The sequence below is a fragment of the Tamandua tetradactyla genome, chromosome 24 (genome assembly GCF_023851605.1).
Source record: "Tamandua tetradactyla isolate mTamTet1 chromosome 24, mTamTet1.pri, whole genome shotgun sequence".
NCBI classification, from domain to species: Eukaryota; Metazoa; Chordata; class Mammalia; order Pilosa; family Myrmecophagidae; genus Tamandua; species Tamandua tetradactyla.
This window is the reverse complement of record NC_135350.1, coordinates 53659635-53684109: the sequence shown is the minus strand read 5'-3', so window position 1 is coordinate 53684109 and position 24475 is coordinate 53659635. Positions and strand designations below refer to the sequence as shown.

At 34.6% G+C, this 24475-nt stretch overlaps 1 protein-coding gene across 3 annotated transcripts in view; it reads left to right on the top strand.

Annotated features, from left to right (window-relative positions):
• Nucleotides 1–24475, top strand: part of USO1 (USO1 vesicle transport factor) — a 185650-nt gene that overhangs the window by 67980 nt on the left and 93195 nt on the right. For all 3 annotated transcript variants that reach the window (XM_077143146.1, XM_077143147.1, XM_077143149.1), the window contains 4 exons: nt 18315–18415; nt 18811–18913; nt 19054–19109; nt 21017–21137. In XM_077143146.1, the coding sequence (XP_076999261.1) occupies nt 18315–18415; nt 18811–18913; nt 19054–19109; nt 21017–21137 (381 nt within the window). The remainder of the gene's footprint in view (nt 1–18314; nt 18416–18810; nt 18914–19053; nt 19110–21016; nt 21138–24475) is intronic.

Genomic DNA, 24475 nt, shown 5'->3' with positions numbered 1-24475 from the left:
AAATTTTATTTTACATCTAGTCCATTTGGTGTTAAATAATGCAAAACAGATTGAAATCTACACATTTCTTTGTATATCTTTCTTTTCATTTCTTGCTTCACAGTACTTGCATACTTGAAAGCAAGGTATTCTGTCAGTATGTCCAATGCTTGATGGAAATCTGTATATATTTTGTTTTATGTATTGCAGAAGCATATGCATTGAATAACATTTTACGGTGCTGTTGAAGAGTGCATTCTTCATAGATTTGGCTGATGCAATAGGACATGGTGGCTTTTTCATTATTCTAGAAAGTCAGAAGAATTGATGTTAATTCATGCATTTTATAAATCTAATTAAAACAAAATATTATGATCTTTCAGAATTCTGAGTAGATAAATTATAAAGAAATGTAAATATGTATTGACCATATACATATTTTATTAAAGTAAAAGTAGAGAAGAAATATACATAGATATTAACTTCTCTGTGTTACAGAGTTCCATTAATAGACACATTCGAACCTGTTCATATTGAATAGTCACAATTCTAGACTTAGATAGCTTTGTCTCAATTTTCATTCCTTCATGATATTTAACATATGACTCAATTTTATTAATTTCTCAGGGGTGAAAAATAATGAGTGAATTTGATTTAGTACTCATAAAAAGAGATTGTCAGTCACATTATAATACTTAGATGTAAACACACTCAAAAACACACTTTAAAGGAAAAGATACTTCTTTCCCTAGTTGCTTCTCAGATGAAAAAGTTAGATGTAGCACACCTTAGTAACACATTAAAGAAAAAGACTTCCCTCCTTCCTTCTTCTCTTCTCTCTTTCCTTCTCTTCCTTTTTTCCTTTTTTTTTTTTTCTTAGCTGTTTCAGATTAGAAATTTAGCTCTTTTTCTAAATAGTTTTTAAGGAATGCTGGGAATAGTTTTTCTATTTTAAAAAAATACATAGCCTTGATATTTTTTAGTTAGGTAGTTTTCTTTCGTTATACACTTAATAATAAATTAATTTAGAGTCCAGTGTTTTAGTTCTCTTTCTAAACTTAGGCTCTTTATTTTTAAATCAGCATCCAAAAAAATGATCCTTTGGATCAAACAGTTCTTTGGATAAACAGTAATAGAATCAGGTTTTCTAGAGGAGATCAAAATAGGAACTTAGAGTTTCTTCTGAAAATTTACTCATTCTGAAATAGTTAAAAAAATCTAGATATTGAAAATGTGTCATTCAGTTCCACTATTGATGCTTTACCTTTCCTGTTTCATCAAAAGGTAACTCTTAGTTGACACAGTGAATTCCATTTTAGAATTCGGCCTTAGGGATATATATATTTTTTCTTTTGTGCTTTTTTATTGAGATATGATCATCCAAAGTGTACAGTCAGTGGCTCACAGTATCATCATAGGCTGTGTATTCATCATTACAATCAATTTTTTAACATTTTCATTACTCCATAAACAGTAAAAATAAGAATAAAAATTAAAATAAAACTGAAAAGGAGCACCCAAAACATCCCATAGCTCCCAGATCCCCTGATACACTATTTATTTTTTGTCTTTTTTTTTTCTTATTCATCTGTCCATACGCTGGATCAACGACATGTCAGTGACAAGGTTTCACACTCACATGTTCACATCTTAAAAGCTCTATAAGTTATTCAGTCATCTTCGAGAATCAAGGCTGTTATTGGATTACAATTCAAGTTTCAGGTATTTTCCTCTAGCTACACCAATACACCATAAGCCAAAAAGGACAGCTATATATGCATAAGAATAACCTCTGGTAAGACCTCTTGGCTCTGTTTCAAATCTCTCAACCACTGAAACTTTATTTTGTTTAATTTATCTCCCTCCTTTGGTCAAGAAGACTTTCTCATTCCCACGATGCCAAGACCAGGCTCATCCCCATAAGTCATGTCCCATATAGCCAGGAGATTTACATCCCTGGGAGTCATGTCCCAGGTAAGGTGGAGGGCAATGAGTTCACCTGTGTAGTTGGCTTAGAAAGTGAGGCTATATTTGCACAACAAAAGAGGTTCTCTATAGGTGACTCTTAGACATAATCACAAATAGGCTTAGCTTCTCCTTTGCAGGAATAAACTTCATAAGAGCAAGCCCCAAGACTGAGGTCCTATCCCATCAAATTGGCAATCCTCAGTGCTTGCAAGACTAAAGATCTTCCCCAGGCGGGGAAGTTTAATATTATTCTACCCTTTTCACCAGTCCTTCAAGAGGACCCTTAGGATATTTTATAACCCTATAATTTTATAAATCTGTCTCACAGTCCTGAAAATGTAAGGTATACTTTATATCTTTTAGGATATCTCTAATATTTGGCTAGAATGAATATAAGTCCCTTCTGCCAAGAGGAGATATTGTTTATTTCATGTTTTTAGCTCTTATTTATTGTATATGCTAGAACAAAAGGAATTGTTTTCTTTATCAACACTTTTAATTTTTTTGTCTACCTTTTCAGATGATGTTGAAGGTAAAAGATTGCATTTACATATGCATGATGCTTTTAGGCATAATTTCTGATAATATAAAAGGACACTGTCAAGTGATATTTCTTCTGCTGATAAAAAAGATCTGAGATTTTTTCACTATACAAGAATTCTTTAATTGAAGAAGAATATTTGACAATCCTATATTGCTATTTATTATTTCTGTGGCTGCTAAATCTATTAACTTTCCAGAACACAGAAAATATTCTAGTGCATCTTTTAATAAAATTAAAGCTTATTCTCTAGTACTGGGGCAGTCTATATATTCAAAATTACTTTGTTGTACTTCCTGGGAAAATCATTTTTCAGCAGTCTATTTAAAAATAGAAATAATATTTGAATATGTATGCATATACATGTATACATTATATTTTGCCTTTATTCAGGAAGACTGGAAGTTATTCCAGTTCAGAGAATATTTATATTATGTTGATATTGTCCCTTTAAAATAATGCATGCACAATAATATTTTGGTTACTGACATTTTTCTATTAATTCATAGAACTTACCCATGTTTTCTTTCTTTTTTTTTTTGGTGATCTATTTTAAGTTCTGTTTACTTTTAATATTGACATTTCTTTTCCTCATTATTAAAGTAACTGAGTTGTATTTTGTTTTACCAATTTTCCTGAGATGCTTAACTTTTTAAGATGAGGAAGAGAATAGTAAGTTCAAAAGTTATGTAACAAAGTTGCTTATACCTAACAAAACTAACAAAATAAACTAACATTAAGGTACATAGCATAGCCTGTTGTGATGTTTGAATCCCATGTTTTAAACAAACAAATAAATAAATACATAAACCAACCAACTAGAGCATTATGTCTTGGCTCTGTGACATTAAGCTATTTCCTTTCAGGTAGCACAGATTACTAATTCTTGTTTCTATTATTGTTTCATCATATTTATATAGAGCTTTAAAATTTACAGAGTGCTTTCATGCCCATTGTCTTATTTAATCTTCATAGCAGCTTGTGAGGTAGGTGGTATTATTCTCTTTTCTATAAACATTAGAAAATGGAGGCCCAGAGATTGTATAATTTGTAGTGTCATCCAGTAAGTAGAAGAACAATATTTATTGTGATGTATTTTTTTATGTATTCCATAGATTTCTGATTAAATAAATTGTGGCCAATTTTATTTTTATTTTTCTGAATAGATTTTTAAATTAAATTATGTAAATTTATAACTAATTTATAGAAAATACAGAATGATTGGTGCAAACATTAAAAAATATTTGCAGGATAGGCCATGGTGGCTCAGCAGGCAGAGTTCTTGCCTGCCATACTAGAGACCTGGGTTCAATTCCCAGTGCCTGCCCATGCCAAAGAAAAAGTAATTGCAGTATAAAAAAAAATTACTTACTATTCCCTCACTCTGAGTTGGTACTACTTTTATTAGACTATCTCTAGAATAATTTTGCTTTTCATTACGTGGACAATAAACTTGATATGGAATGGGGTTCCGAATGAGAAGACCCAAAAATGTTTTTGAATCTTTAGACCTCTGGAAAAAGTACAATTATAAAAACATTTGAAGAATAAATGTATAATACAAGTTTAATTAAAAGCCATCTGTATAAACAGGCGTGGAAAGTTTACAGAGGTATATCAGGGCTCTCTAAAAAACAGACTTTCATTTACATACATAGGTTTATTTTCACCATGGTAACCTAGGGCCATTTAAATTTCATTGTAATTTTTAATTTATCTTGCATTAAAGGATCATATACTTTTTAAAAAACTGTTTTTATTGTGTAGTATAGCATATATACAAAGCAAAGAAATAAAAAAGCAATAGTTTTCAGAGTACCCTTCCAAAACCGGTTATGGTATAGATCCCAGAGCTTGTCATGCGCTACCATACAATCCTCTCATATTTTTCCTTCTAGCTGCTCAAGAATATAGGAGGTTACAGGTCTTAAATACTTTTTTATCATCACAATCAAATTTTTTTTCCTTCTATTTTTGTGAACAATAACATATATACAAAAAAGCTATAAATTTCTAAGCTCAGCACCACAATTAGTTTTAGAACATATATCAGACTGTGACATGGGTTACAATTTCACACTTTTAGGTTTTTGCTTCTAGCTGTTCTGAAACACTGGAGACATTTTAGATATCAATTTAATGATTTCAGCATTCAACTTCATTTGTTAAGTCCTATCTTATATGTATAATTCCACCATCACCTTTGATCTTTCCACACCTCTTAATGGAGTTGTTTGGGCTATGGCAATTCTATATTTTGATATTGGAAGGGTCTGTCACTAATATGGGGTAGGGAGATGGAACTATCTGATGATCTGGACAGGCTGGGCTAGGTTTCAGGACTTATCTGGTCCAGGGACCAATCTGGAGGTTGTAGTTTCTGGCAAGTTACTCTGGTGCCTGGAACTCTTGTGGAATCTTATAAATTGCCCTTAGTGTTCTTTAGAATTGGTTGGAATGGTCCTGGTTGGGGGTTGGCAGGTCATGATAGGTAGCAAGGTCTACCTGAATCTTGTGTAAGAGCAACCTCCAGAGGAGCCTCTCGACTCTTATTTTAACTCTCTCAGCCACTGATACTTTATTAATTACACTTCTTTTCCCTATTTGGTCAGGATTTAATTGTTGATCCCACATTGCCATGTCTGGATTCATCCCTCTCCCATGTTGCCAGAGGGATTTTCACCCCTGGATATCATGTCCCTTGTAGAGGGAAGGGCAATGATTTCACTTACAGTGTTGGGCTTAAAGAGACTAAGGCCACATCTGAGCAACAAAAGAGGTCCTCCAGAAGTAACTCTTAGGCATGCCTATAGGTAGTCTAAGCTTCTATGCTACCTACGTAAGCTTCACAAGAGTAAGCTTCACAAGAGTAAGCCTCATGATGGAGGACATGGCCTATTGTTTTGGGTGTCCGTAAAGTTTGACACAGTATCAGAGGAGTCCCTGATGGTAAGGTTTAATAGTTCCATATTCTTTCTCCCATCCCTCAAGGGACATTGCCAATACTTTTTGATTATCTGGTCAGTATACTTTAGGCTGTTTCCAGGCATTACAATAATCTATTCTGGATTAAAGGACCTCTTTTTCACTCTCTGTTCTCTGTTTCAGCTGTTCGAATGAGCTATACAGATAGGTTGAATTAGATTATGCACTACACAAAACTTCAGTTCCAGATCAAATAAGCCTTTCTTCTATTGGTCTCATAGAGTATATGTGCTTCTAAAATATAGAACTGTCTTCCTTGCCCTGTGTTCTGAATTACTTTAACCCCAACCTGTTGGCTTCGTTCATATCTCTAAATATAAGGTTATATATATAAAACAGCCTCTCAAAATCCAGAAATAATAATCACCATACCAGACTTAATGTGTCTGCTCTAAAAGCTTACAATATAGGCCCTTGTTTTCTTATAAACATTTTCTAAAGGTGGCCATACCATTGTTTTTTTTGTTTCTGACTGATTTTGTCTAACCAAATGTCCCACATGTTCATTCACATCGTTGTATGTCTCACGACATTATTCCTTTTTGTAGCAGCACGGCCTTCATTCATAAGTATACACCATTGTTTGTCATTCCACTTCTCTGTCAGTGCCTCCTTCAGCCACCTGCTTTCATCAGGCATCACGTAGAGGGCCCAAAGCCCACAGTCCATCAACATTCTCAACTTTGGATACTTTCACTGTTCCCAAGAGACAGGCAACCAATAAATACACCCTCACCAAATAGGAAATCTAAACCTCCTTTTAACTCTTGTTCCTCACCCCATTATTTACCTCTGCTGTTACTGTGATAGTGCTGATGGTTTCCTTTTGAACATAGCTCATAACGTGCAATAGCAGTCATCCCCCTGTATCTTGGACTTAAACACTCTTTATACAAGAATCATATCTTTGAAGTAATTCTTACAAGAACTCATTCATATTTCTAGTGAGTCAGTGGGACATGTAGGTCTATATAACCCCTTTCAATCTTGTTCATCTTCAATTATGGTAATATTACTTACATACCTACTAGAAATCACCTTCACTTCTATCTATTCCCTTGCATTGGAGTTCAACCTCATTAGCTAATGGTTCACCCATCTCTAGCTTCTATGTATTTCTAAGTCACCTGTATTCTGTGTTATAAGTCTCTGATTATACCTTTTTGCTGGTCATAAAAGTCGAGTCATACAGTATCTGTCTTTTTGTATCTGGCTAATTTCGCTCATCCTCGAGGCTGATCCATCTTGTCATGTGCTTCAGGACGTCATTTTGTCTCACTGCTGCATAATATTCCATCGTATGTATATACCACATTTTGTTGATCCACTCGTCTGTTGATGGGCATTTGGTTTGTTTCTATTTTTTAGCAATTGTGAATAATGCTGCTATGAACATCAGTGTGCAAACGTTTATTTGTGTCATTGGTTTCAGCTGTTCTGGGTATATACCAAGTAGTGCTATTGCTGGGTCATAGGGCAGCTCGATATTTAGTTTCCTAAGGAACCACCAAACAGTCTTCCATAGTGGCTGCACTATTGTACGTTCCCATCAGCAATGCATAAGTGTCCCAGTTTCTCCACATCCTCTCCAACATTTATAGTTTCCTTATTGTTTAATAGCAGCCATTCTTATTGGTGTGAGATGGTATCTCATTGTAGTCTTGATCTGCATTTCCCGTATAGCCAGTGAAAATGAGCATCTCTTTATGTGCCTTTGGCTATCTGTATTTGCTCTTCAGAAAAATGTCTATTCATATCTTTAGCCCATTTTATACATTTGGATTGTTTGTTCTTTTATTGTTGAGTTGTATGATTTTTTTTATATATGCAGGAAATTAAACCTTTGTCTGATATGTGATTTCCAAGTATTTTCTCCCACTGAGTTGGCTGCCTCTTTCCCTTTTTGACAGAGTCTTTTGAGGTGCAGAAGCATTTGATTTTGAGGAGTTCCCATTTATCTATATTTTCTTTTGTTGCTTGTGCTTGGGGTGTAAACTTTAAGAAGACCTCCTCCTACTACTAGGTCTTGAAGATGTTTCCCTACATTTTCTTCTAGAAGCTTTATGGTGCTAGTTCTTATATTTAGGTGTTTGATCCACTTTGAGTTAATTTTTGTGTAGGGTGTAAGATAGGGGTCCTCTTTCATTCTCTTGGTTATTGATATCCAGTTCTTCTATGTCCAGTTATTGAAAAGACTATTTTGTCCCAATTCAGAGGATTTGGGGGCCTTGTTAAAAATCAGTTGACCATAGATTTGGTGGTCTATTTCTGCACTCTCAATTCGATTCCATTGGTCAATGCTTCTGTCTTTGTGCCAGTACCATGTTGTTTGACCACTGTGGCTTTATAATAGATTTTAAAGTCAGGGATTGTTACTCCTCCCACTTCGTTCTTCTTTTTTAGGATCCTTTTAGTTATTTGGGATCTCTTTCCCTTCCAGATGAATTTCATAGTTAGCTTTTCCAAATCTTCACAGTAGGTTGTCGGAATTTTGATTGGTACTTTGTTGAATCTGTAGATCAGTTTGGGGAAAATTGATATCTTAACTATATTTAGCCTTACTATCCATGAGCAGGAAATGTCTTTCCACCTATTTAGATCTCCTTTGATTTCTTTTAGCAATATTAATGTCGTTTTCCATGTACAATTCCTTTACATCCCTAGTTAAAGTCATTCCTAAGTATTTCATTGTTTTAGTTGCTATTTTGAATGGAATATTTTCCTTAACTGCACATTAATTTTGTATCTCGCCACCTTGCTGAATTTGTTTATTAGCCCAAGTAACTTTGCTGTAGGTTTCTCAGGATCTTCAAGATCATATCATCTGCAAATAATGGGAGTTTTACTTCTTTTCCAATGTGGATGCCTTTTAATTCTTTTTCCTGCCTGATTGGTCTAGCTAGACTTCTAGTACAATGTTGAATAATAGTGGTAACAGTGAGCATCCTTGTCTTGTACCTGATCCATTGAATATGATGCTGGCTATCGGTTTTTCATATATTCCCTTTATCATATTGAGGTAGTTACCTTTGATTCCTATCTTTTGGAGTGTTTTTATCAGAAAAGGATGCTGAATTTTGTTGAATGCTTTTTCAGCATCAATCAAGATGATCATGTAACTTTTCCCTTTTGATTTGTTAATGTGCTGTATTACATTAATTGATTTTCTTGTGTTGAATCATCCTTGCTTTCCTGGTATAAACCCCACTTGGTCATGGTGTATAATTCTTTTAATGTGTTGTTGAATTAGATTTGCTAATATTTTTTGAGAATTTTTGCATCTATGTTTAGTAGGGAGATTGGTCTGTAGTTTTCCTTTCTTATAGCATCTTTACCCGCTTTTGATATTAAACTGACATTAGCTTCATAAAATGAGTTAAGTAGAATTCCTTTTTCCTCATTTTTTTGTAAAAGTTTGTGCAGGATTGATGTTAGAGCGTTCTGTAATGTTTGATAAAATTCCTCTGTGAAGCCATCTGGCCCTGGGCTTTTCTTTGTAGGAAGGTTTTTATGACTGATTTGAATCTCTTTACTTGTGATTGGTTTGTTAAGATCTTCTATTTCTTCTTGGGTCACTGTAGCTTGTTTGTGTGTCTCCAGGAATTTGTCCATTTTATGTAAGTTGTCTAGTTTGTTGGCGTATAGTTGTTCATAGTATCCTCTTATGATTTCTTTATTTCTTCACGGTCTGTCGTAATGCACCCCTTCTCATTTCTGATGTTGCTTATTTGCATCCTCTCTCTTTCGTTCTTTGTCATCTTGCTAGTGGCCCATCAGTTTTATTGATTTTCTCAAAGAACCAACTTCTGGTTTTATTAATTCTTTCTATTGTTCTTTTCTTCTCCCATTCATTTATTTCTGCCTTATAACTTTGTTTTTTCTCTTCTCCTGTTTTCTTTGTGCTTAGTTTGCTGTTCTTTCTCAAGTTCCTCCAAGTTTGCTGTTAAGTCCTTAATTTTTGCTTTTTCTTGTTTTTTAATATAGACATTTAAGGCAATAAATTTCCCTCTTAGCACAGCCTTTGCCACATCCTATAAATTCTGATAGGTTGTATTCTCATTTTCATTCATCTCTGGGTAGCTGCTGATTTCTCTAGTAATTTCTTCTTTGACCCACTAGTTGTTTAAGAGTGTTATTTAATCTCCATAGATTTGTGAATGTTCTCACTCTTTGGTGGTTATTGAGATCCAGCTTCATCCCATTGTGATCAGAGAAATTGCTTTGAATAATTTCAGTATTTTAAAATTTATAAAGACCTGTTTTGTGCCCCAGCATATGATCTATCCTGGAGAATGTTCCAAGAGCACTAGAGAAGAATGTATAACCTTGTGCTTTGGAGTCCAGTGACCTATATGTGCCTGTTAAGTCTAATTCATTTATCAAGTTATTTAACTTCTCTGTTTCCTTGTTGATCTTTTGTGTGGTTGTTCTGTCTACAGAGAAGAGTGGTGTATTAAAGTCTCCTACTATTATTGTTGAAACATCCATCGCTTCCTTCAGTTTTTCCAATATCTGTCTCATGTACTTTGGAGCTCCTTGATTGGGAGCATAAACATTTGTTATTATGTCTTCTTGGTGAAGTGACCCTTTAGTTAGTATATAATGTTCTTCTTTGTCTCTTATGATGTTTTTACATTTAAAGTCTATTTTGCCTGATATTAGTATAGCTACTCCTGCTTTCTTTTGGTTACAACTTGCGTGGAAGATCTTTTTCCATCCTTTCACTTTCAATCTGTTTGTATCCTTGGGTCTAAGATGAGTCTCTTGTAAGCAGCCTATAGCTGAATTATGTTTCTTAATCTATTCTGCCAATCTGTAACTTTTAATTGGTAAGTTTAGTCCGTTAACATTCAGAGTTATTGCTGAAAAGGTGTTTCTTGATTCCTCCAATTTATCTCTTTTGTTTTATTTGTCGGATCTATATATTCTTTTCCCTCCTTCTCTTTGTATTCTTTAAATTACCCTAGTGGTACTCTTCAATTCTGTGCCCTTCTCCAGACCTCCCTTTTCTGTCTTTTTTTTTTTTTTTTTTTCACCTGGCAGAACTTCTTTAGTATTTCTTGTAGGGCCAGTCTCTTGTTGACAAATTCTTTCAGGACTTCTTTGTCCGGTAAAGCTTTAATCTCTCCCTCAATTTTAAAAGACAATTTGTCTGGGTACAGAATTCTTGGCTGGAAGTCTTTCTCTTTCAGGATCTTGACTATATCATACCACTGCCTTCTCCCATCCAGGGTGCTAGTTGAGTAGTTTGAACTCAGTCTTATTTGGTTTCCCTTGCATGGAGTAGGTTGTTTGCCTCTTGCCACTTTCGGGATTTTCTGCTTCTCTTCAACATTTGACGGACTGATTAGTGTGTGCCTTGAGGAAGGCCTATTTGGATTTCTTCTATTTGGAGTTCTTTGGGTTTCTTTGACTCATATATTTATGTCCTATATGAAGGTTGGGAAGTTTTCCCCCATTATATCCACAACTCTTCTTCCTAGCCCTTTACTCCTCTCTTGTTCTTCTGGGATACCAGTGATTCTTATATTTGTATGCTTTGTTCTGCTTATCATTTCCCTGAGTTCCAATTCAATTTTTTACATCTTTTTTGCCATTTGCTGTTTTAAGCCTTCAAAGTCAGTTATCCTGTCTGCTATATCACTTATTCTTTCTTCTTTCTCTTCAAATCTGATGTTATATGCCTCTAGTACGATTTTTATTTGGTCAATAGAGTCTTTAATCTCTGTAATTTCTACTGTATTTCTATTCTCTCAAATTCATCTTTGTGGTCTTTTACTGTCTTCTTGATCTCCTTTATCTTATTTGCTATCCCACTTATTTTATTAAATAGAGTTTTATGAGCATCTTTGATTAGTTGTTCCAGTGTCTGTGTCTCCTCAGTTGTTTTAATTTTGACATTAGGCAGGGCTATATCTGTATGCATTGTGCTATGCTTATTGATCTTCTGCTGTCTTTGTCGCATGTAGATATCTTAATTGATTTACTTGGGGAATTGATTTCTTTCAGTAGTCTATGGTCTTGTGTTTGTGGGATGTTTGTACAGCAGGGAGCAGGGCACTGGGTGGAGCACTCAGTATGGTGATTTGTTTCAGCGCAGGTATGGGCATAGGGTGGGGATGTTACGCTGCTGCTTGTGAACGTGGGCACCCAGCAGCCAGGGAGAATGTTGCTATGTAGGTGCACCAGTCTGGGGGATATAACCCTGGTGTACACTAGTCTAAGTCATGGGGTTCTTCATGCGTATGCATCGAGCTGTGGCAGCAGGTTGGCATTACTCTTCTGTGGCAGATGTGACCCAGCTGCACAGGTTGGCACTTTCTCGGAGCTGGGAAGTGAGGCTAAGGGCTATGCTCACGTGTGGTTCTAGGACTGCTGTAACACGCAGTTCCCAGAGCTGAATGATGTGATTAGAGACCCACGTGCATGCATGGGCCTGGGAATGCTGTAACCGAATGCACTAAGCTCGGGGTGTGCGGGGTGAATCTGTGTGATACTACGTGTGGTGGGGAGAAGGGCAGGGGTAACCTGTGCATGGAGGTTAGTGTTCGCAACCTTTATGCGCTGGTAACAGCCTGCAGGGATCAGGGAGGGGAGGTAGTACTTGGGAGGGGTATTGGACAGGTGGGTTGGGCTGCACTTGGGGTGGGGTTATGGGGCAGGTACGTGCACTGGGTGCTTTTGGGGTGGGGGCACCTGGAGTGCGGGGAATGGGAGCAGGTGAGGGGATTCAGGTGTATGGGGTGTGGAATGAGTCACCAGTCACGGGGCTGCGCCTAAGAGAGCAGCGTGCCCAAGGAATGCGGCCTGGCTTACTTCCTAGTACCATGTGCCTGTCCGTGCACTCCTGCAGGCTCTGCGGCTCTGTGCCTCCGCTCCAGGCTCTAGCTTTCTGCCTCTCAGTTCCTTGGCCTCTGCAATCAAGCCTGCCACTTGTGGTGCAGAAGGCTCTCCCAGAGAGGTCAGCCACACTTCTGAATTCCTGCCTCAGTCACACACCTGTCCCTTCTCTAACTTTTCCATGGAGCAGGGCTAATCTCAAGTTGCTCTAGTCGACCATCTTCCCAGAAATCAGCCCTGTAACTTCAAGGATCATATACTTTTGCAGGTTATGATAAGTATAGCATATGATATTAAGTATAGCATATGGTATTAATTACAGGATGTAGATAATGAACTTATGCTCTAGAAATTTAGAGGTGGATGGCAGAGGGTGGTTTACTTATATCTTTGCTTGTATACAGAATAGATACAATTTCTCATAGATCTAGTAATGGCTTTCAACTTTTAGATTTGATTGCTGTAAATTATAGTAATTTTAACTTGATTTACTGTCTATACTAAGATAGCTTTGTAAATTACCTTAATCTAATTTTTGCGGAAACTTGATTAAAGTTCAGGAATGCTGTCTGATGACTATAAATTAAAGCTTAAGAGTCTGAGATCTGACATGTGGGCCTGCATTTCTACACAATAGCAGTCAGTTGGAGCTGTAGAATTGCATCTTCTCTTAGGTGAAGCATATATTCTCCATCCTTCTTGTTGTTTTACCCCTAGCCTACTACACACACTTGTCTTGTCCCTATAGTTGAGTTATTTACATTATTCACACAAAACCATGATATAATAAATTAGTTTTCAATATCTTTATTTTAATAATTATATACCCAAATGTTATCTTATAAAATGTGAATATATATATGCAAATGTAATATATTTGCAGTGTATCCAGGATTAGGTCACCATGTTGCTGTGATGTTAATTTCTGGAAAGAGACCATCCTAAATAGGAAAGAATAATTTACTTGCCTTTCTTATGTATTTGGAAAAGCATTCACTTGTCATATTTGTCCTTGGGCCAGTTTTTGTGCAGTTCTCTTTATATGCTTTCTGATCTATAGCATTTCATTTGGATTTTGCTATCTTTCAGTGCCATCCCCCACATAGTCATGATTCATTCGCATTTTGGATTGGCTTAAAGCATGATGAATTTGTAAGGCCACTGAATCTTAGGAATTTTATTGGTGTATTAAAGTTTACCACACCATGGGATTCAAAGCTGCTAGTCATACATGATTCAAAAGAGAGAAATTTTGAGAAGATTTCATTAGCTCCCAAATTCCCATATCTTTTCCAGTTTCTTCACAATCTCCCCTTCCATCATCATGTCAAGTTGCAAATAAAATGGGAGCAGTGTGTGGTTCTTGGTTCAAGTTTTTCAACTCCACTGATAAATTCACCTTTGAGCTTTAAAAATTATAATTTACCAAGAAATATTTAACGATGTACAGGACTGCCTCCTACAACAAAGAATCATGTGGCCCAAAATAGTATCATGACTGAGAAATCCTATGTTAGGAATAATAGGGGTAATGATGTTATTGTTGAGTTCTTACGATTTACCAGGCACTGTACTAGATGTTTTACTTATTGTTTAGAACCTCAGAGAAAACTCAGTGTGAAAAACATTGTTCCCATTTTACAAATAAGAAAGCTAAGGCTTGATGTGGTTTTAGGCTACTTGCCCCAAGTGATTAAATGGTTGAATGTGGATTTAATTGGTCTGACTCTAAAGCCTTTATGAACTTATGTTATGCTGTACTGCTTCTCAGGAAAGTACTACTACTCCATACATTAGTCATTCTGTAGATAAACAGAAATTATCTCTCTAAATTAGTAATATTACTTCATTTCCTGATCATAAGTTACCTCAGAGATAGCACTCAACCTATCAGTGTTATTTGTCAATTGATAGCTCCTTTCTTCTTGCAAGACATTCTTCACTCGGTATTCAGTTTCTGCTATCCCCTGTTTTTCTTCCTTTTTCTTTGGCTTTTCCTGTCTCTCCTTTGCTGTTTACCTCATCTCAACCTCTTAACATTAGAGTGTCCCATCAGTTTCTTTCTTTCCCTGTTCTCTCCCTTTGTGGTCTCATCCAGTCTTGTGACTTTAAATACCATTTATTATGTGGTTACCACTAAGTATGTCCAACCCAGACCTTGCCACCGAACTCCACAACTGCCTATTTAAATATCTACTTGATATTTCCACTTGAATTTCTCCCCCTCACCAACAGCTTTATTGAGGAATGATTGACATACAACTGCCAAATAAAAATTTGATAAGTTTTGACATGTTAAACCCATGAAACTATTTCCATGTCAAAATAATGAGCATATCCAAAGTTTCTTTATGTTCTTTTGTAATCCATTCCTCCTTCTTGCCCACATTTAATCACAGCTCTGCTTTCTGTCATTGTAGGTTAGTTTGTGTTTTTCTAGTATTTTACATAAATTAAATAATATAATAGATATTCTTTTAAAATTTTTTGATCTGGCTTTCTCTCAGCATAACTATTTTGAGTTTCATTCATATAGTGTATCAAATAGTTCATTCCTTTCTGTTGCTGAGTAGTGTTCTATTGTATAGATATACAACAATTTGTTACTCCATCCCTTGTTGATAGGCATTCAGTTTTTGGGCTATTACAAGTAAAGCTGCTCTAAGCATTCATGTACAATACTTTGTGTGACTGACTACATGTTCTGATTTCTTCAGCGTAATAACTAGGAGTAGAATGGCTCAGTGATATAGCAGGTATATGTTTAATTTTTTTAAGAAACTGTCAAATGGTTTTCCAAAGTGGTTGTACCATTTTATATTCCTACCTACCAGCAGTGTATGAGAGTTCTACTTCACCTTCAACAATTTATATGGTCTTTTTTTACATTTTAGCTGTTATAGTAAGTGTGTAGTGATATCTCATTGTGGTTTCAATCTGTATTCTCAAATGATTATGATATTGCAGATTTTTCATGCACTGATTTGTCACTTTTATGTCTTTCTTTTTGTTACAGTGTTTATTCAGATATTTTGCACATTTTTACTGAGTTGTTTTTCTTGTAATTGAGTTGTTTATATATTTTAGATACAAGTCCTTTTCAGTTATATGTCATAATTATTTCCTCCCAGTCTGACTTGATTTATTATTTTCCTAAAATTGCCTATTGAAGAGCAAAAGTTTAAAATTTGTATTAAGGCTAGTTTGATTTTTTTCTTTTATAACTTATACTTTCTGCATCCTATTTATGAAATCTTTGTCGAGCCTAAGATCACTAAGATTTCTTCCTATTTTTCTTTTAAAACTTTAGTAGCTTTAGCTATTAAAATTAGGTCTCTGGTCCATTCCTAACTTTACATTTAGGTCTATGATCCATTTAAAACTAATGCACCTATTTCTGGATATTCTATTCTGTTTATAGATTTATATGTCTATCTTCATTTATCAAACTGTCATGACTTTTGTAGCTTTATAGAAAGTCTTGAAATTAGGTAGTGAAATTCTTCCGACTTTGTTGTGTTTCAAACTTGTTTTGGCTGTTTTAGGTTATTTGCATCTTCCTATCAATTTCAGAATAAGCTTATCAATTTCTACTTAAATGACTGAAATTATGATTAGGATTGCATCGAATCTGTAGATGAATTTGGGGAAAACTGATGTCTTAACAATTTTGGATCTTTCAATGTAAGACCACAGTATCTCTCCATTTATTTTGGTCTTTAATTTCTCTCAGCAGTGTTTTGGATTTTTTGGATATAGGTCTTAGATGTCTTTTGTCAAATTCTTCCCTACATATTTCATATTTTTGGTGCTATTTTAAATGCTGTTTTTAAATTTCAGTTGCTAATTGTTCATTGCTAATATATAGACTTAGAGTTGAATTTGATATATTGACCTTTTATTCTGAAACTTTGCTAGACTCACTTATTCTGATAGCTCTGTTGTAGTAGATACAATAGAATTCTCTAGACAAACAGGTCATCTATAAATAAAGACAGTTTTAGTTCTTCCTTTCCTATCTTTTATTTAATTTTCTTGCACTTTAGCGGTGGCTGGGATCTCTAGTATAATGTTGACTAGAAGTGAAAGTGAAAGATCTTTTCCTCCTTTCTGATCTTAAGGTGAAAGCGTTTAGTCTTTCACCATTAAATGTGATGTTAGTTATAAGTTTTTTGTAGATGCCCTTTATCATCCAGTCTTGTGACTTCACATATCATTAATATGTCTACAACTCTCTGTGTATAAGACCTCTCCACTGACATCCATGTTTGTGTATACGAAACTGCTTACTTGGTATCACCAATTGCATTTCTATGAAATGTCTCAAATATGACGTGTCCAAAACTAAACTTTTAATTCTCTGCTCCCAGCTGGCTTCTCCCACCATGTTAGCTGTCTCAATAAATGACATTTCATCCTCCAGGTATTTAGGTCAAAACCTTGGAAACCTGCTAGCTCTTGGAATCAGCCCTATGTTTTTCTCCTCACTCCCTTATATTGCAATATGTCATGAATTCCTGTTCCCTCTATTTTCATAAAAATTAGACCACTAAGTCTAAGCCACCTTCTTCATTTCTTACTATAAAAAAAATATATACTTTTGTAGTATTGCCTCCTAACTTGTCTGTTTCTTTGCTTCCAGTAGTCTGTTCTCGGCACAGAAGCCGGATTAATCCTTTTAAAATTTTTTGCTTAGTGTATTTTTTGTTTGTTTAAATAGTATAGTTTTAGGGTTCAGAAACAGTGAATTCTGTTAGTGATATAGATGATTAAGTGCAATATTTCTTATTTAAAAATCCTGAAAAAAAAAAGCCACTGAATTTTTTTGGGGGGGGTAATTAATTAAATTTCTAAAGCATAAACCCAACATATTTGAATGCTTAATCAATACTGGAAAGCATTTTTTCCCTACTTTTGGTCTCTTCTTTTTTCTCTTTCCTCTACAGATAATTTAATGGGATTATCACTGTCTGTTAGATTGCTTTACTTCTCCTGTCATCTGCTCGTTTTCCCCTCCCTGTTTCTACACTGTATTAATATTGTCTTACATTTTAAAAATAAAATATTGTTTTATTTAGTCAGTAATAACAATTGGAGGGGTAATAGGTTTAACCTTGACTGCCAGCTCCATTGGCTAACAGTCACTGCCTGGAACTCTATGGAGAAAGAGTCTGATACTCAGCAGACACTGTGATCAGTTAGTCAAATGTGTCTGATATAGGTAAGGGAATGGAGGGTATTGTATTTGGCATCTCTAAATTAATATGGATAATATACACAAATCTTAGATGACAATTTGCTAATGGCAGTTTCTCAGTTTTTAGTGACCTTTTAAATTTTGACAAAGTATACTGAAATAACAAATGGTTAAATCTATATACTTTTAAGCATTAAGAACAAATAAAATCTTTTAAAGAATAAATAAGAAATTAAATTCTGAATCTTTTACCCAATAATTTTATAGGATTTGTACCTTAATTTCATTTGAAAAAAATACTGAAGAATTTATAGGTAATTGATTTAATTTTACAATATTTAATATAGCATTAACAATCAACAAAGACTACCTGCTCAATAAAGATTTTGGGGAGGAGGGTTTTGAGGTATAATTTATACTCTTTCAGGTTGTATAGGCCTGTGAGTTTGGATATATAGTAATGAAATCATTACCACACCTGAGAAAAAATATTCCCATCACCTCAGAAAGTTCCCTCGTACACCAGTTTAACTCAAAAATGTCTTTGAGAAAATGTGGAAATTTACTAACTTTTCTATGAATTTCATATTTAAACATTTAAGGAATAAAAGGTTTATTTAAATGATGTTGAAAATTAAGATAATAACCTTCCATTCATAATTGCGATTTCACTACCAGACACACTGTTGCAATGGTGAATTGCTTAAATTCCAGGAAAATTATTTCTGCTTAGCTCCTTCAACAAAAGAATACTTTAAAATAACGTAGTATCATTTTGAAGTATTTTATCTTTGAATATTGCAGAAGAAAATTCCACAAGACAGAGTGATGATTTGGGAAGCCAGTTTACAGAAATTTTCATTAAGCAGCAAGAAAATGTCACTCTCCTGTTATCTTTATTAGAGGTAAATAGGAATCTTCATATTTTTATCATCTTAATAACCTCTTTTGTTGCCTTTTTCTTGTGTTATTGAAGAAACAGCATATACATACCATTTTAAGGTATGTAAGTTTATTATATCATAGCAAAAGAGTCATGCATGTTTCAAGAAATATATCGACTATTAAAATACTGTGCTTCTCACCTCATTTCTGTTTTATAAAATAACTTTTGAATCTTTTTGATCAGCTTATATTAACTATGTTCTTACTGCTTTTTGTTTCTTCCTAAGTCACTTTTTAAAAGATTGCTAAATTTCAATTCTTTATTCATTAGTTTTTGGTACCACTAGTTGAAGAAAATGTTTTTCTTGCAAATGTGAATTATAGATGTTAAATATTTTCAATGCTTATGTTGCAGGAATTTGATTTCCATGTCCGCTGGCCTGGTGTGAAGCTTCTTACTTCTCTTTTAAAACAACTGGGGCCTCAGGTGCAGCAGATTATTTTAGTCAGTCCCATGGGTAAGTGACTCCCTTCCTTAAATTATTTTGATTAGAAAAAGGAAGATAATTTCCTAGAAAGGAGACTGAAATCGTATGTTAATAAATTATTTATAGTTTGAATCACTATTATGTATTTTTCACATGGTTATTTGTTCTAGGTGTTTCCAGATTGATGGACTTATTAGCGGATTCCAGGGAAGTTATACGTAATGATGTAAGTTGAATTTGAAAAAGGAGTCCAAGAATATGCAGTTTTTTTTTTCTCTGTTTGCAAATGGAATCTTTGTTGACCCTTATTCAAAGCTATAAGAAGTTAAATTTTCAAAGTTGGTTATAGTAATCAGTCATTTAGGCCTTTCAAGTTATGTATGAGGCCATATATTTCTTAGTTTCCTGCTTATCCAGTGTTTTGGATTAGACAAACTATTTCTTTTATGCAGTTATTCTTTGTCCCACCCTCTTCTGAAAGTTTATATTGACTTAACCTCCAGAATTCCCTTTCCTCCCAACGAAGAAAGGAAAGGTTCCTAACGTTGAACTGTATAAACTTAATAAAGCATCATATTTGGAATCCTCTTTCTCAGTTGATTTAATATATTTTTCAAAGACTTTTTCTTGATAATTTTTATTTAACTGGGGAGCATAAGTCACTGTGGACTTAACGGTCCACTCTGATTTAATATAATATTTGCATATGTTTGTAGCTTTCATATTGATGCCCTATTGTTTTGTTTTTTTGAACAATTTTCTTTGCTGTTACCTACAACTTGACTAAAACTCTGTAGTACTTTAGGCAGCAATTGGAAAATCATTTTAAATTCTGTGATTAGGATATCATACCAAGCTGATTAAATCTTCATATTTGCAGTGAGAGGCCCAAGTCCGAAAGAGACCAAGTAACTTGTTCTTTGTTAGCTGTCTTATTTGTCTGTGTTCTTGTGGTGCCTTGTCCTATTTTTCTCATTTTAAGTGCTAGTAAATGTCATTTGGATTGTCTGTATCCCTACAAAACAGAACAAAATTGAAGTACACATAGACAATTCTTAAGTTTATATTCAAAAATTTTTTTGTTTATATGTCAATACCGTATTAAAGGTGGTGAAGTTATCATAGCAATGTAACTTATGAAGACTATTTTTTGTTCCTTAGTATTTAAATTTTATCTTTAAAAAATTGAATTATTTAAATGGGCATGCATCTATAAGAAATTTTGAGCATCTTTCTTTAACTAAAATGTTACTATATATCTTGCAACTAAGTTTCTATTTTGTTCTCTTGGCCCTCAGTTTAAGAGGGTATTGTGTAAACCATTTGATAGATAATTCAAATCTATTAATTTGAATATTTTGTAGATGCTACTGTCAGTTATATTATGTAATTAACTTATTATAATATACACCAATTGACACCAAGCATTAGCAGGCAGAGACAACTGATTGGCACCTCTGGCACTTCTTACTGATTTCCTGGAATGATGTACTACATTTTCTTCTCTTCTGTGACTTTTCTTTATCCTTCTTTGAAAATTCTTTTTCTCTCTCTTTTTAATCAACTTTTAATTGCACTTAATAACAACTGGAGACATTGATTAGCCTCCCTAGAAGCAAGCACATGGCAATGCTTCTTAAACCTACTTTTTTGAATATTTGAACATTGATTTTAAATTGGATTTAGAGAATTAGTTGGACATTTATTGTAGGTGCACTGACACTTTCATTTATATTTTTGTTACTCAATGTTTAGAAAGCAAGTTACATTAGAACAATTGAAAAAACCTTAGGCAGTAACCACCAGCTCACTTCCATGAAATGGACTATTTGTACTTCCATCCTTTTATTTTTAATCTTTTATTATGATAAATATAAACATCTGTACAAAAGCGGAGAGAGCACTCATAAACACAGCACCCAAACCCGACAGTTATCAAGTTTTTGTAATACTTCTTTCTTCTGCCTCCATCTCTTTATTTTTGGATAGATTATTTAAAAGCGACCAGGCAATTAATATATTTTAACCCTTTATGTGCTCCAGTATGCATGTTCTAAAATTATGATTTTAAAGTGATTTTCAAGTGTCTTGTAAAGGTTATATTCACTAAACTTCATCTTTCTTCTCCACAAGGGTGTCTTACTACTACAGGCACTAACAAGAAGCAATGGAGCAATCCAGAAAATTGTTGCTTTTGAAAATGCTTTTGAGAGACTATTGGACATTATTACAGATGAGGGGAACAGTGATGGAGGTATAGTATGAAGAGATTATTTTAAAGAGATTCCTTTTGTACTTAACTAAATTGATAACTTCTAGGGAGTGCAACTGGAAAATGAGATGGGAACCCATACTTTATACTCTTTCTTTAACTATGGTATGTTGAAGTAAAGGTTTCTTTTTTATTTATTTTGTTTATATTTGTGGGGTTTCTGGAATCTAGGTGGATGTCTTTCTTCCATTCTGGACAGTCTTAAGCTTTATCTCTTCAATAAAATCTGCTTCTGCTACATTTTCTCTCTTCCATCTTCCTGAACTTAGATTCAATTCATGGTTATCTGGTTTGACTCTTACTCTGTCTTCTTACTTTCTCTTCTGTGTTTTCTTTTTATCTTTCCAGTCTACATTTGGATTATTTCTTCTGGACTATTGTCCATTTCACTGATTCTCTCTTCACCTGTTTGATCTATTCAACCTGATCACCCAGTTTTAATTTTTCTTTTTAGAAGTTTTGTTTGATTCTTTGGCACACCAGCTATGTAAATTTAATAATCTGTTGCCTGCAGATATTTTTAATTTTACCTTCTGTTTCTTTGAACTTAGGAAGTATAATTATTTCTTAGTCTCTGTTTAATAATTTCAATATCCTAAGGTTTTGGGTATTGTTTTGCTCTACTGGTTTTTGCAAGTGGTACTGTGTTGTTTTTGCACTTAGTTATCTTTGCCTGTGCTTTAATCATTGTGATAAGCAGAATTATTTAAAGGAATTTAGTCTAGGATGAAGGCACTTACTTTCCAAGAAAATATATGTTTGTTTCTGCCAAGCCCTGTAGTTGGAGTTTGTTTGGGACAACCTTAATTCAGAATCAAGGTTTGGGATTTCTTGATAAAACCCAGGCTGCAGACTTGTGAGGACTGACTAACTTTTGATTAAGTCTCACCCTAAGGGTATAGCCATTTGAGGTCCCAGATTACTGGATAGAGAGTTTTCTAATGGACTCTCCACCTTGTATAAGCCCTTGGCTTTAATTTATTTTCCTTTTCCTCAATGTGACTGTCAGTAAGAAAGTTTCAATTTAGTCAAGAAACGTACCCCTGCCAAAGCTACTTTTTATGCTTATTTACCTGTCTGGATATCCATTTTCACTTCAGTTTTAGCCTGCTGAACCATCAGCTCTTCATTGCTTTTAAGCTTCTTTTTTTAAGTTCAGTATTTTGTTTTTAATGAGAGTTGACCCAGAAACCTAGCACTAGGCTAGCAGGAGAAAATGAGATCTGTTTGCACCAGTGAAACCGTCTGATCCTGGTCTTTTTTATTCATTCATTCATTTATTCATTTATTTTGGCATGGGCAGGCTCTGGGAATCAAACCCAGGTCTCCAGCATGGCAGGTGAGAATTCTGCCACTGAGCCACCATTATACCACCCACCCTGGTCTTTTTGTTGTTGGGAAGATTGTGATTACTGATTCAAACTTTTGTTAAAAGTCTGTGGAGGTTTTCTGTTTCTTCTAAGTCAGTTTAGGTAATTTGTATATTTGTAGTAATTTGTCCATTTCATCTAGATTACTTGATTTTTTTGGTGTACAACTATTCATAGTATTCTCTTATAATACTTTTAATTTCTGCAAGATTGATAATAATGTCCCCCTTTTCATTTCTGATTTTAGTTATTTTGATCTACTCTTTCTTTTTCTTTGTCAATCTAACTAAAGGTTGTAAATTTCATTGATTTTTCCAGATAGTCAACTTTTGGTTTTGTTGAATCTCTCAGTAGCATTTCTGTTTTTTGTTGCATTTATCTCTGCTGACATCTTTCCTTTTTAAATCAGATGTGGATAAACTGACCTTTTTATTTGTTTGTTTCTCTTCGTTCATTTTTTGTGTGTTTTTTTTAATTTAACTTTTTTATTGTATAATATAACATACATACAAAGCAAAGAAAGAGAAAGCAATAATTTTCAAAGCACTTTTCCATAAGTAGTTATAAGACAGAGCCCATTCCATCATCTTAGATTTTTTCCTTCTACCTGCAGTCGAACATTGGAGGCAAGAAGTAATTTTTTTTTATCATCATAATTGACTTTTTTTCTTTTTTGTAAAATAACATATATACAAAAAGGGAATAAATTTCAAAGTACATCATAACAGTTGTAGAACAGATTTCAGAGTTTGGTATGGGTTATGGTTCCACAATTTTAGGTTTTTATTTCTAGTTCCCTTAAGATACTAGAGACTAAAATAAATATCAGTATAATGATTCAGCAATCATAGTCATGTGTTAAACCCTACCTTCTCTATATAACTCCACCATCATGCTTGATCTTTCTGTACTGCTCTTTAGGGGTATTTGGGCTGTACCCAGTCTAACCTTTTCATGTTCGAAAATATGGGGTAGAAAGATGGAACTAGCTGATTTTTTGGAGAGGCCTTTCCTGTCTAGGTTTCAGGACTTATCTGGTCCTGGGACCCATATGAAGGTTTTAGGTTTCTGGAAAGTTACCCTAGTGCATGGAATCTTTGTAGAATCTTATATATATTACCCTAGGTGTTCTTTAGGATTGGCTGGAAGGGTTTTGATTAGGGTTTGGCAAGTTATGATTGGTAGCAATGTCTAAGTGAAGCTTGCATGAGTGATGTCCAGAGTAAACTCTCTGTACTACTGATACCTTATTTGTTATACTTCTTTTACCCCATGGTGCCAGAGCCGGACTCATCCCTGGGAGTCATCTCCCACACCGCCAAGAAGACTTCTACCCCTAGATGTCATGTCCCACATAGTGAGGAAAACCATGATTTCACTTACAGAGTTGACTTAAGGAGAGTAAGGCCACATTTGAGCAACAATAGAAGTCCACCAGAAGTAACTGTTAGGTATACCTATAGATAAGGTATGTTTCTTCGCTACATACATTAGCTTCACAAAAGTAAACCTGAAGATCAAGGGCTTGACCTATTGATTTGGGTAGTTCCTCATATTTGACCCAGTATCAGGGGTTTCCCTGGTGATGAAGTTCAGTTGTTCCATATTTTTTCTCCCATCCTTCGAGGGACTTTGCCAATACTTTCTGATTAGCTGCTTCATTTTTTTCTAGGGTGTATCCAGGCATTATATTAAACTATGTAGGATTAAAAGCCCTCATTCTTACTCTGGGTCCCTGTGTTTTGAGTTTAAATGAGCTATCCAAACAGGTTGAGTTAGATTATGGAAAATTTAGGTTCCAAACAGGTTGAGTTAGATTATGGAAAATTTAGGTTCCGAACAAAATAACCCTTTCTTCCTTTGGTCTCAAAGAGTGTGTGAGGTTCTAGAATATAGATTATGTCTTCCTTAACCTTATCTTGTGAATTACCTTAATCCTGACCTGATCAG